This window comes from Megalops cyprinoides, chromosome 22, assembly GCF_013368585.1.
Source record: "Megalops cyprinoides isolate fMegCyp1 chromosome 22, fMegCyp1.pri, whole genome shotgun sequence".
Lineage (NCBI taxonomy): Eukaryota > Metazoa > Chordata > Actinopteri > Elopiformes > Megalopidae > Megalops > Megalops cyprinoides.
In genome coordinates, this window is record NC_050604.1 from 19789143 (window position 1) to 19804047 (window position 14905).

General features: G+C 42.4%; 1 protein-coding gene across 2 annotated transcripts in view; it reads right to left on the reverse strand.

Annotated features, from left to right (window-relative positions):
* The window catches only part of LOC118769808 (lysyl oxidase homolog 3B-like), a 37941-nt gene that overhangs the window by 17759 nt on the left and 5277 nt on the right, over positions 1-14905 (reverse strand). For both annotated transcript variants that reach the window (XM_036517134.1, XM_036517135.1), the window contains exons 2-4: positions 13966-14286; positions 13317-13480; positions 9717-9934 (exon numbers count right to left, since the gene is read on the reverse strand). In XM_036517134.1, coding sequence (XP_036373027.1) covers positions 9717-9934; positions 13317-13480; positions 13966-14272 — 689 coding nt within the window. In that variant the 5' untranslated portion in view covers positions 14273-14286. The remainder of the gene's footprint in view (positions 1-9716; positions 9935-13316; positions 13481-13965; positions 14287-14905) is intronic.

A 14905-nucleotide genomic window follows, 5' to 3' on the forward strand; every position in this document is an offset into this window, starting at 1 on the left:
ACAATATGAAATATATGAAATTACATTTCAGAAATATAAAAATATGTAATAATTGTATTTATGTCACATTTTAATGAAAAGTCATATTTTAAATGCAATCTTCTCCTCAAATCTTGGGTTAGGGGGTTTAAATATTTAAGGTTACATTTACCAGGATGTAAATGAAAAAATGAGGAATTTAACATTCCTGGTTCTTTCTACTCATCTATTAGTTCCTACCATATTTTCCTGAAATATATTACTGCTGGCTGGCATTGTACTGTTACACAAAAGCTTTGTGCACAGTGTGCTGGTTTTCTGGGGACATGTCTCCGTCCACAACAAAAACAAATTAAGCAAAACAATGTTGGCCATGAAGTTGTGGTTGCTCTGGTTCCAGGCCTCATAGTTTTGAATGAATACCACCCCCTTAACTCTCAGTCAGAAGGCAGTAAGGGACCTTGCACACCCTTTACATGGCGAATACATGCACCTTTGACTCAATGACTCTAGCAAGTACAAAAATCGCATGAATGTAATGATGTAACACCTTTTTCCTTTCTGAGTATGATTCACCTTTACATAATCAACAAACGTAGATGTAAAGGGTGAAGCCCTTGAGTGACGCAAATAATACACTTAAAATGCATTTGCTGCTTGTGTGAATACATACAGTAAACATGCATGACTTTCTTAAAAGTGTACAGGGTGACTGATTATGTTGTCTGTGGTTGTGTAAGTTCTCGCCCTGATGTGGAGTCCTGTTGTATTATTTATTGCAGAGCTTCTTGTTAGTCGCACATGAAACATATGGTCAGTTTACCTGCCTTGGTTGCTATGACCCTCCTGCTCTACCAGCAATCAATCACCCCACTGTACAGGGGCCTTCACTGACCCTGACCTCCACACAGTCAGACAGTCATGAGACAAAGGTAATTTATCAGCCAGAAAACTTTGAGGAAACATGAGAATATGTTCAGAGAGATTAACTGAAAGAAATGTGGCAAGGTGGGGACTGTGGCTTTTTCCATTCTCTGTGTTTACACCAAACCCTTGTTGAGTTTCCTTATTTCTGGGAAACGTTCACAAAATTCAGTAAACAAAAACAGCATGTAGCCAGGTTGTCATGGTCACACACGAGGTTCAAATCGCGCTGATGAGGTGAACTTAACCGTGTACTTTACAACGTGCTTCCGGCATGATATTAAAGCTTGTGGTCCTGGTGTATGTCTGAGCTATTTCACTAAAAGACATCTTCAGACTTAAAAATCCTGCGCTGGCAAAATATTCTCATCTCACCCAATTCAAAACCACTTCTTTGGGGAGGAAATACCACAGACATGCTATGAAGTTCTTCTGGACTTCATTAAAGTCCAGTTTGAAACCAGCAGAAACTTGGGGAACATTCGCATAACTGGTCTTTAAGAAACTCACCACCTGATACACTAGAATTAGCTGAGCTACTCTTGGAAATGAATGTCATAGTAGCATTAACGTTTGACATCCATTGAACACACTTAGTATCTAATCAATTGTATTTCATTTTCTTTAATTCACCTACATTGAAAAATCTAGGCATAGAATTGTCAAATTCTAAGAGTGAAATGTCAAATTGTGCATTTTCGTGTACATATCAACAAATATTGTAAATCACTCCAAGAATCTTGTTCTGTTACTTGGAAATCAATGGACAGCTTATCATCAGGCGTTATTTTCACGAATGCTTTTTGGTTGGTTGTTGACCATCCAACAGCACACCCTTTCAACTGCAGATCCACTGACTGAATATTCACCTGCCTAAAGCTAAGACAGAAACACTGACACCCCATTGAAAAACAGCACCAACCTTTGTTTATGAAACCTGTTGTAGGTCGAGGTTCAGAGGACCCTGTGACCCCGAAACTTCCTGGGGCCACTGTCTGAACAGCAGACTGAGCTTATGGCTTAGAGGATACATGTGAATACTGCGGCTAAACTCTCCAGGTATATGAGTCCACAGACACAACAATGAAAAGGGCCTCTTTCTGCATCTCTTTGTTTCACCCTTTTATCCTGTCACGACACTGTTGTGTGTAATGGCCTGCCATCACCAACCACTTAAGTATAGTTTTATGCTGCATGTTTGAAAAGTGACAATATTCTGGCCCTGGTCCCCACATATCACCAAATTAACTACTCCAGACAGTGTTTTTTTTTTTTTTAAAGTGGTTTCTACCAATTTAAAAGACAAGCTAAGCCATTGCTTTAGGACAGACGCTGAAAGGTGAGCTTCCCATAATGAAATGTCTGTGCGTTATGGTGCTTGAAAAAGGAGAGGGTAACACACCATTGCTTTTGTGCAATGCTACATCTGAAACTGACATTAATCACATCTTATATCTATGGCAGAAAATCCCCAGAGGTATAAAAACTGAACTAATGAAACGTGACTTGGAGGTGACCCCTACAGTTTTGGCTGAGGGACTTAATTTCCAACCGTATGTAATCTGTCAAGCCTATATTTCAACTGTCTGGATATAGAGGCTTAGGAGATGCATCCTTCCAGCAGATCAAGGCAAGGTGACGAGGTGATGTCGGCAGTTTCTGTCTTTTATAACCATGTCTGGAATCAATCACTCTTTGTTCTCCAAGGTCTAGACATTCAGTAAAGCAGCTGTTTCAGCTGATATCACAGCCAAGAAGAAAGAGTCAGATTTGTCTTTCATAAACTTCCATAAACAAGTTTTGAGATCTATCTGCATAATATCAGGAAAACCCATACTGACAGTACGTACACTGTGTACCCACATATGGGACTTGATTTGTCTACTGTAATGTGGAATCATCAATCCTATCATTCAGCTGAAGGCACTGATAAGCTTCACCAAATCATCTGCTGACCTGTTGAACAAAACTAGTGAAACCATGAACGTAATTAGATACGACAGTGCTGAGTGAGAGGAAGCACTTAACAGTCAATCAGATGTGTTATATGGAAATTCTGAATTCAGGTGCAAGTCAAGTATAACAGGGATATGCATAAACAATATCGGCCATTCAAATGAAATCATACACTTGTTCAGATTGCATGACATAAACTATGATGCTGTGAAAGTAAAGGGGTAAATGCCATATATCCTTGTGTGTCTATATAGAGTTTATAGAGTTAGAGTTTTAGAGTTTATATATATGTGTGTGTGTGTGTGTGTGTGTGTGTGTGTGTGATACATGACACAATTCTTATTAATAAAGTAGATTTTTTTAATTTCATATGTACATGACAGGCCCTTTTGACAGGGACTGATCGCTGTTACACGTAGATGCTCGAGGATGAGTTCCTTGGTCCAGTCTGAATGAACACTGAGTCTGAGTCTGCATTCCGCTTTTTCCTGCCAGAGACTACATAACCTCTGCCTGTCGCCAGTCTGAACAGTGAGAGAGCCCTGGAGACATGCCCAACACCAGACTGCCGGGATCTTCACAAACAACTGAGAGAAAACAGACTCTTTCCCCTCGCGCTGGTGTGAAGCGGTGGCACGAGACTTAGAGAAGCCGCGCTCAGACCAGAAGCCCCGCAGTGCTCTGCGGTGTATCACTTTTACCGAGTGGGTCACGTCAGGGAATACAACAGCTCTGCTGCAGAAGTGGCGCCACCTTGTCACTTTGTCATACTCAAGCCACCAGCCCATGGATTCGCACTCGCATTCTTCAAGCACAATTTTGTTTTAAATCTGTACCCAAAATTAGGCACCACAGTTCCTGCATTTCTTTCCAGCGAGCTCCATATATACTTTCCTGGCACAAGGATTCATCTTTCTTGCACTGGCCACAACCTCCTTCCGCGGCCAAAATTTGTTTTTGAAAAGCAGTGAAGCAGAGAAGTGGAGCTTCGGGAACAGAATTAGAGAGTGCAAACCCTCAGAACAGGTCTGCTACTTCAGCCAGGGCTAAATGAGACCCTTGGCCAGGGACAAGGTTATACTTTTAACCAGGGACAAGTATACACCTTAACTCAGGGCCAAATTGGAAAGCTTTAACTGGGGCCAAATCAGATCTACATGTGGAATCCCACATTCTACCTGTAGAACCCTGCAGGCTACATGTGAAATCCTGTAGTTTGTATGTGGAAGCCTGCACAGTCTGAGTGTGGAATCCTGCAGTCTGCACGTGCAAGTCCGCAGCCTCGCTGTGGAATCCTCCCGAGACTCACAAATCTCAGCTACTTATCTTATTCATTCACGACATAGCAACACTACAAAGACACCCGACAGCAACGTTTGATCAGTCGTTTATTTCAAATCTCTGAGTAATCAGAGAGTCTCATTTGCGGCAAGGCCACTGGGGTAAATATCTGCCTGCTTTGTTTGGCAGGATGAAGGAGTGATTTCATTCTTCACTCAGTGAGTTATTTAACTGTAACCTGTGAACTCTGCATTAACATATAACCAAGAGAATAGTGTTTCCATGGATATTAAGCGCCTACATAGGGAGCAGCACACTGAAGCAGTGTCTTGGGAATGTGTGCCTGGGTGGGACACAGTGGTCATACCCTTGAGCAAAATACTATGTGTGAAGCAACTGGCAAAAACAAGAAGAAACCCCTGCCAAGGTCTGAAAGGGTGGATTTCAACAACTGTTACAGCACCACATCCACTGATCAAGACTGTTACAACCTATCACAACCTGTCACAACCTATCACATCACATCCATCAGCAAAACCAAATCCACTGATTAGGATTATTACAAATTGTCACAACCTGTGATGACACCATATCCACCAATCAGAATTAGAAACTGTCACCACCCTGCACGATGCCACATCCACTGATTAGAACTATGTGTGCTGCCTTGTGGTGAAGTTTCCACAATGACTAACTGACAGCCAGGGTAATTTGGCTGTCTCGGAACATGTAATGATCCAGCTCTTTAATTTTCATCTGTTTGAGATTACCAAATGAGATGACCTCACCCCATCACTAAAATACATTAAACTGCATTACAGTGGCAGCATCATTACTACTGATATAGTAACAATAATACAGACTGGAAAATATTCATTTAGGCACCGCTTCAAACTTATTTTGCCATGAGTGCTGATTTTATTAGATTTTGTGAGGATTTGAATCGCCTTTAATTATATTTAACTACTTCTGTTCACTTGGCATGGAATACAGATTGTCTAATGAAGTATATAGCACTGAAAAAAACTATCAGGAAAGAAAAGTCTTGGCAATTTTCAAAACTAGTAGTGAATTAAAAGTTAAACCTCTTCCTTTCAGTCAGATGAATATTCAGTCACTGGTAAGAGCTGTGAAATGTGATTGGTAAAAAATCTGAATCGAAATGATTGATGTCAGTGCAACCCAGCTCTGTGACTCATGTTACTGATGACACAGTGTGAAGATGTTGATGAATGAGAATTTCCGGATCAGTGTTTGCCCGGTCAGTGTTTGTTAGGGTGAGGTGAGACAACCTGCCTTAACATGTCACATGCTTACATTCTGGGTAAACACAGAAAGAATGAATAGCCACACAGGTCACCTGTCCACCTTTTGATTGTCGCTTGTTCTTCAAAGGGTTTGTTATAATTTAATAACATACTTTCACTCCTTCTATTTCTGAAGTATATAGTATATTTTCATAAGAATATTTCCTGATATTCTTATTTTATTATGTTCTTCATGCAGGAGCCTACTTGTATTTAACCACCAACTGTGAGATGCAAGTGAACCGGCCACCTGATCTGTACAGGCCACAGAGAAGAACAGCTATTCCAAGCAAAACCAAACCAAATATTAATGGTGGCTTATGCAACTAACACACACATTGCTGTGGAAAGCAGCTTTTACACTGTAGTAACAACTAAGGGATTCACATCAGAACTAATGTCCTTCAACAGGGAGGCCACCTCACTTCAGAGAAAATCTCATGAGCCTGTGACATAGGGAGCCATTCAGCACCAGTCCTGGTGATTACATAGACTTTGTTAACGTGCCTGTGGCTAAAATACAAGAGCGTCCTTCTCTCTCTGAAACATCAGAGCAACGCCTCACGCTGAGGCCTGACGGTCCTGTCCATCTGGCCGTGAATGAGAGGATGAAGGACCTGCGTTCAGGTCTGCCCTTTGGAGCTCACCAGACCGGCTAATGTCATTCAGCCCCCACAGACATGACAAATAACCATGTCTGCTGCGGAGGGCAAACAGTTGCTTTAGCATAAAACCATACGGCAGTGTCCGTCACAACCTGGAACCCTTCCATGTGCCCCAGCACAGCCTTGGGACAAAGGAGGGGCATTCTTTGCTCTCTGTGAGCCCTGACTGTTTGGGTGTCATTCAACTGAATCATTATTGCGTAAGATCAGTGAAAATCAATACCGCATGAATGTCTGAGTCAGCTTTTTTTTAAATCTACACAACTTTTTCACTTGAAGTAAAAAGGTGTGTAAGTCAATAAAGAATGCAATAATGCTGGAAAAGCTAACAGAGCGATTTTGTCATTTACATTCTGTTTAACTACTATATCTAACTGAAGCGTGAAATTAATTTAGAAGTTTCTGGAAAAACCAATACGCGTTAAAAAACGAACCCTAGAGGCAAGTACAAGGCAGACAAACCAAGCACACACTCTGTAAATTGCCCACACAAGACTTATTTATAAATGTCTGGTACATAAGACACTTTCTCTTTATTTCACCATAACCATCTCTTGCAGTATTGATACTTTTCCTCTGATGTCAAGTGTGCAAGACATGCCAGTACTACACAGGAGCCCTCTGCACACACAAATGCCTAGCCATTCAAGCCCCTTGTACTTCCTCTCTGTAGTACTACCATACTACTACATTATTACAACAGTAATGCTGTTACGAGCAGCTCTGAGGGCCTGTAACTGGACTTCTAGTGTGTTATGTCCATTCATACACAGCGGCCTTGTGGGTGCATTTGAAGCACTGCTGTGCCCTAACCAACTATTAACCTTGGCAAAAACCTTAAGCTCACTGGGAGTTTCCGAACACAGAATTCCACTGCAGGAGAACCACATTCAGTCAAAGGAAACCATATGTAAGGATGCCTTGGGTCTCTGTCTGCCATTCTGTCCAATGAAAGTCATGTAAAATATGATAATCAGATTCATTCACTGAAAACGGAATGCTTTTTGTATAACCAGTTATGAGATTTGACAACATGACACAGCTATGTACTGCACTAAAGACATTCCTGGACAGCAAAGGTTTCCTTATCAATACAAAAATAAGTAGCAGCTGGGTTTAACAAACAATAAATTATATCAAGCTCTAATCTATGGCCAGAATACATTACATTGGCTGGTAAGTCGGTCACTTATAAATTGCCTTGATATGAAATGTGTGTGTCCATCAGCCGTAAGAGTGTGCAGCAGGTTCGAGTTTCAAGCTTCTCAGACTTCGGCCCAGAATCTTTAGTTCCACATTTTGGCATGAGGCCCACCGCTCCATATGGAAAACATCCCCAGTTCACTGGAGGGACCTCTAGCTCCCTCACACACACAGAGACTAACACACAGGAGACAGACTGCACAGTCAAGCTCCAATCCCCTCTGTTATTTTTAACAGACAGATAAGAAGAGAGCAAATATTACTCTTTTTTTTTTAGATTTGGATTGAAATTGAATTGAAAGGGGGAAAATGGCGGCACATGACTATGAATAAAACTGGTATTTGGGCCCATGGAACACTTAAGACCCCTGAGTTGCATAAGGCACGAAAAGGCGTTTCATAACCTGATATGATAACTTGCATAAGGTGACTAAAATTGACTGAAAACCTGTTTCTTCACAGTGTAATGTACTGTAGAAGAATGCAACACTGTATATATTCAACAGTCATTATTTCTGTCAGCTTAAACAGTATATTTCTCTGTAAAGCTTCTCATTACATGCTGTAGACCACTACAGGAATAAATCACGTCAGAACATCACAAAGCTCATTTTACCAGGACATGCTTATGTTTGCTGCTACTAGATCAATGTGATTATTTCATGAGTTCAGGGGGGCAACACTGTTTGACTCATACTCATACTCAATTTTTTTGTACATTTAAAAAGCCAAAAACTTTACTTTGTAAAAATTGTTTTCGTGCTGGGAAACTGTGACCTCGCTGTGACATGCTTTGCGGACATAATTAATTTAGATACCTTCTCAAAAATGTACTTAAAATGGAAAATCAGTATGTTTTTCAAAATTCAAATGACTAAATTAAACAAAAACTTAATTAACATGCTCTGCGGTTTTTCTGTGTCCATGAGCAACCAGCGGGATATTCTTGTTTCGGAGCTGTCTTTTGCCATTACCTCAGCAGGGATAAAGAAAGGGAAATTGAAATAGATGTACAGGAGGCCCTCTAATTTATTTAGAGGACTGTGTGATTACATGCGCCTCATTGTGCTGTGAAAACCTAAACACAGCAATCTGAAGTTTGTAAATGGATATAATTGATACTTTCACCATTTTAAAAAGAAGGCAGTGGAAAATGACCCATCTGCCAGGAAGGGTGGACCTCTGCCTGGCCTCAATCAGATCAGCAATCGTCCTAAACAGTTAAATACCATGCTACTTTTCTCATTACAACCAGATTGGTGACTTCAGTGACCATCGAAACTAACTTAAAAAATAGTTGCTTGTGTTAAAAGGAATACCTGCATTTATGTGTGAATCAAAACTGATGTTCACAGAACACAGACCTGAGTCTGCCAGTGAGAGGAGGGCTGCCTTGTCCCAAAAACAGAGAAGCAGAAAGTCACCTCCCTCATCACCCCTCTCAGCTTATTAGCACCCCTCTCTCTATATCTCTCCCTCAGAGGACAGAGACATGCCAGCAAGCCTTTCCTTACAGGCCAAGAACAACAGCTTTGTCCTTATAAGTGCAACATATTTGGGTGCTTGGGCAGATGAAGCCAAAGATAGAGGACTCCCTACAGGGTATGGGTGACCCGGTCAATCCTATTGTGGGATTGTTTTAATTCTTAAATATTTCTAAATGCTAGCTGCCAGTGCCAAGAAAACATGGAAACTTGACCTTGTCAGCCCTGACATTTTCTGAATTTATATGTCGTTTGTGGTAAAGTAACAGTGTAATTATGTCTGGGGGTTTTTTTCCCCTCATAATGTGAAACTAAGGGCGTATTTCTCCACTGTCATACAAATAAAATGTTTCTTGAAAGTGCTTAGAAACAGTCATGACTTGGTGAAACTGAATACACATAACACTAAAATGCATCACAATACTGCTGGCTACTGTGGCTGTGAAGGAGATTATCATTCTCTCACTTGTAAACGTGTACACCAGTGCAGTTAGGACCTCTGGAACCAGTGTAATTCACATGTTAGAATCTACTAAAACTAAAATGATTTTATGTTTCACCACAGCAGAAAAAGGGCCATCCATATTTTGCTCACCAAAAACCATGCATAAAGAAACTCAATCTCTTATTTTTCCAAATTGCATTTGTGATCATTGCAACTGCAATGATCCATAAATGGAAGGCGCAATTTGTGCTAATATGTTTTATTATAACATTATTATTATAACATTATAACATTATTTATAACACTAAACAGAAAATACAGACCCAAAGGAGACTTTCCCCAAGTGTAGGAACTAGGGAAAACAGCCCCCACATCAGCTGAATAACTGACATTGCAAACAGCAGGCACAATTGCAGACAGTGTTTAGCCATGCTCCTCTACATTCTACCGGAGAACCCCAGGGGTGACTTACTTGTAGAAGTTCTTGTTGACCTTCCTTTCATAGGGGAACCCCATCATACCACAGATGACGCGGGAGTTTTTTGGGGTCCAGCCCAGGTCACAGACCTGGGCCCAGCCATCCTTGTATTTCACCTCCACTATGCCCTCCGTGACAGGCATCCGCTTCTTAGCGATGGCCACCACCGGGCGCAGTCGGACCTCCTCCACCCTGTTCACCTCCACCTGCATCTGTGCAGCGGGAGGTGTTGTACTACATTACATTTACATTACATTACATTACATTTATTTATTTGTCAGATGCTTTTATCCAAAGTGACTTACAAGTGAGGCAGAGTACAACATAAGTGAAAGCCATACATGGAGTCACAATATTAGAAGCACTGCATGACCAAGTTTCAATACCTGGCCAGATAAGGTACAAGCTAGCTGGTATTGTCAGTCTCACACATTAGACTCCAAATAAAACAGGGCATCATCAGTTTAATACAATAGAGCCCCCAAAGCAGTTCAATATCATGGACAACCCCTTTGGTAGGCCATCCACTGCACAGGGTTGACTAAAGAAAAAAGCAACAGTGCTGAATGTTCAGCAAAGGTGTTTATGGAAAGTGAAATCCCCTGGTTTTACTGAGTCATGGGAGAGAGACACTGGCGTGTGTTGTTAATCTATGACTGCCTCGGAGCAATCAGAACACCTTCATCCACAGAGCGAAATACATGAATCAGTTCAGATTGCGGAGTCACTTCAGCTTCCCAAGCTGATTATTTTATTTGATAATCAGACATCGTGACAACCCAGCACAATGAGAGCTGCAAAAGCAACGGAACATTGCATGCCCACAAAATGAGATCAGTCACCACTGAAATTAATGTCAGAGCAGAGGCCTGTTTGAATTAAAGCTTTGACCCCTTTTGAGTTCCAAAATCAAAAACTGACCACACATTGCGGTTTGTGGCTTTGACTCAATAAACGTGCCTCTTAAAATGTAAAAATAAATGTAATCATTATTATCGGGTGGGTCAAAAAAAAAAAAAAATTCACATCTTGTAACACACCAAAAGTAAGCGTAGTGCAAATGATTAAGTAAGTGCGTTTCTAAGAGGTTGTCCACTTCATTCTTGTTAACATCTTTCATGTTTTCATACAGTGAATTTTTACATGAATTGACTTGAGTATCGCCCAAGTACAAAAAAACTAACAGTGATAAGACCTCCAGAGCTCACAGTGTACAGGATGAATGTATGGAGTGTGTGTGATCCTGCCCTATGCTGTGTAAACACAAGTTTATTTACACAGCGGGGAGAGCGGAACCCCAGTCTGTGGAAGCTCTGACCACAGTGGACACACCCCACGGAGGCTTGCAAAAGGCTGATTCATAGCACTAGGCCGTCACGTGACTCTGTCCGACACCTGGCCCACGCTACTCTGCCTGGAATAAACCACATCCATTCAGTGCTGTTTTACTTTAGGATGGAGGGGGGGGGGGGGGGGGGGGGGTTGGCTGGGGGGCGGCCATGTGCAGCTACGGCAGCCCTGGAATGAGGAGGCCACAGCCAGGAGGAATTCACCCCACCAGTTTTTTCCATCCCCTGTCTCTTATGAAAGCTCTGCTTTTGAGCGAGATCGCTGACCAGTTGAGGGGGAGCGGAGGAGGGCGATAGGAACGGCTCCGAAAACCTGGATTAAAGTCTGCAGCGGGCTGCTCCTGGGCCGTCAGGAGGATGGGACTGCGAAGCACAGGGACGGGTTTGTGCTCTCCGCTAATAAGGACTCCACGATCGTGGGCTGAGATTTCCCAGCATGCTTGGTTAATGCGGCTGTCCCAAAAGACAGGGGTGGGTCCATGAAATGATGAACATACAAAGAATGCGTGTGACATAAAATCAGGATTTAGTTGGTGCACAGGCCAGAGGACACCATAACGAACGAAAAGGAAAGCCGTATCCTATGCTAGTACAAGCCCCAGATGTCCAAACATATGTTGTCGAGGGACAGCCTCACAAAGCCTTCAAGCTATGCCTTTAGCTGCTCCAGCAGACAGACTTTAGCGGGACCTCAACTTGGCCCCATACCCCAGAGAGCATCGAGACAAAGCCAGGACAGAGTTCAGTTACAGTGCAGGGCTTGCTGCATGGATATCGATGGGTGGTGTCTGCAAGCACGTCTAACTGTTGGCTGCTCGCTGTGTCACAGTAACAGGAGATAATTAAAAATGAGATGACCCACACTGAGGTCTTTATTTGTACTGCCTTGGCTTGAGGCCTTGAGGAAATGAGGAACTTTCTCAGACAGCAAGTTATCTCTTACTCAGTGTGAAAATAAATAAATAATAAAAATACAAACGGTCAACTAACATTGCCCTTGATCCCAATGGCTTTTGTGTAAAACTCAAGACTCTTAATAACGTCTGCTGTGATATATCTGGCCACCCTAAATGAAGATTAAATAACTTTCTTTCAGCTGGAAAATAAATTGTGATTATTTTGCAGCAAGTCCCTGTCAAGATATTGCTTGTCCAAGACCTACAGCACAAGTAAACATAATGTGGGTCAGTGGCATTACGCTCCTGATCTAAAGTGCTTTCATCATCCAACAAACCTCAAAACTTCCCTAGCCCCTGAAGCTCTCTCTGGCATGGACCTTTATGGAGGACTGAAAAACAGAAAAACAATGTGCAACTGGCATATATGTGTGATGAAAGTGTGCCAGTAATGTAATTCTCATAATGTGTTCTCATAATTAGTGTGATCTTCCAAAAACGGTGTCAGATACATTGCTGTTATATTCATTTGATGAAATGAAACACTTTGTGAATGAACCACTTACAGTGGTAAACAAGGCTGCCAACATTAAAACTACTCTTTTTGAAGACAATTCAGTTACAATTGCACAATATTAAGTGCTCCATGTTACTTGGCTACAGATTCACTTCATCAGATCCTGGGGCGCTAAAATAAAGCATCTACACTGTGGAAAAAACAACAACTTTTTGAACAAAATCAGTTTCCTCATCAATGCAAAATCAGAGCATATCCACTAGGCTTTCTCAGTAGCCCTGCTGAGGATGGAGGAAAGGAAAAAAGCGTAATGTATGGGAGAGTGTCAACGCCAGACAGTCGGCCGCTGAACGCCTTCCCTCCTTAACCAGATCCAGACCCAGATAGAAGAGTGCTGTCAAGGAGCTTAGAGAGTGAGGTAATTCAGAACACATGTCCACCCCCCCCCCCCCCCCCGCACCGACAGGTGGATCTGCACTGGTTCAAAGGTTAAAGGTTTTACCGCACCAGAAAACAACCCTCATTTCAAGCTTTATTGAAATGCATGCAGAAAAGTTTGAGTGAAGAATCCCAAGATATTTCAGATTTTATTGTTAGAAAAAATATATATATATATTACCATAGCTGAGTAGAAGAGGCTGTTATCACTGATTGCATATTGTGAATATTTCAATAACTGGTGTTGACTGTAGTTGAGGGTGGAAACTCACTCCAGTCCATCGCTTTGGTTTGGAAACTGGGAGGATCCTGACGCATGACTGAGCTTTTTCTACACTTCCATTAAGGTTGCATTACACTGTGTACAAACTGTATGCATTACATGTGCTCCTACCTCGATGACATTGGAGTCCACAAAGCCGGGCAGTCTCTCATCCTTACAGACGACGCCAGCGTCCTCGTCGTGGGTGCAGTCACTGTTGCCCCAGCCGCGAGACTTACAGAACTCAATGCTGTTCTCGCTGCCACTGCACTGCACATTGTCCAGCCAGATCTTTCCTGGTCACAGAGGGATGCCGAAGAAGGGTTAGAGCGGATCTAACATTTTAAGTACCGGCCAGTCCTTCAGAGGAACAGTCTCACATCTTTTACAGAACCTCATTATTCAAACTCCTGTCCAATTAAATAATTGTGTGGGATGAGGCAGTGTACAGTAGAACCCGGAGAAGAATGACCAAGGGTAGGATGAAAACCAGACACACCTTTGGCTTTCTAGGGCCAGAAAGGGCCACCATTGTTATAAACCACAGATTTCTTTCATTTCCCTCTATGTAGGAATCCATATAAATTCAGAGACTAATAAAAAAAAACTTTCACCATACAATACATGTCTTAAATGAATGTAATGTAATGTCTGTTTGCTGATTATCTGTGTCCTGCACTACATTTCCCAGAATTCCCAGTTCTGTCCTGGCGTGGATTCTTTAACTGGCCCCATACCCACCCACATCTCCAGCCCTCCCCTCCCCTGCCCCGGTGCTCACCTATCCCCTTGCCATACTTGGCGCTGTGAGTCCAGCCAGTGGCAGAAACGAAGCCCAGCTGGCGGCACAGCACGTGGGCGTTCGCCAGGGAGAAGTCGTCATCACAGATGGTGCCCCACTCGCCCTTGTAGAAGATCTCCACGCGCCCCTCGTTGTGCTTGCGGGGGTAGCCCACCAGCCGGAACTTCAGCTTGTCGTTCTGCTGCGAGGGAGAGGGTGTTGTCTGGCCCTGGCAAGAGGGAATCCACATAGCAAGGAGCAGGGCCACCGTTACATCCCACTGCTGCCACCACGCAAAGCTCTTCATCCTTTGTCTTGTAGCTGAGGGGACAGGGACAAGCAGGGCTCAGGGGGTTTGGTATCCCCTAGGCATCCTAAGTGGTATTCCTTCATACAGTGATACAGCAGGGCATACAGATAAAGGCCATTGACTCTGAGTGTTATATTAATAACAGACTGAGTTGCATTCAGTCAATTACCATGCTGTTCGTTCACTAAGCTACATGCCGGAAAACCCAATAATTCATAGGCACCCAAAAAAGATATTCCAGTACACTGGGTGTCCGTTGAAACCAGCAAATGAGGCAACATTTGATCTTAAAATTTCACAAGAGATACACATTGTACAGAGAAAGCAATTTCTCTTTTGTTCTGACTCATTTACAGAGATTTTGAAAGCATATGTGCACTATAGATGGAATAAATTATGAGTAGCTGTTGAGATTACATGCATGGCACAGTATCATACATGGCTTACAAATTCATTCATCAGAGTGAAATGCCATCTATCCAACTGAATGTTTGTATTATTTTAGCATGCATTTGCTTCACTCATAACTGATTTCCTGCGATGAACTACAACTTCAATTTACATTGGATGTGGTCAGCACTGGTGGCCTAGCTGAAATCTTCACTGGCAGTATAACTAGGAGTTAGTGTG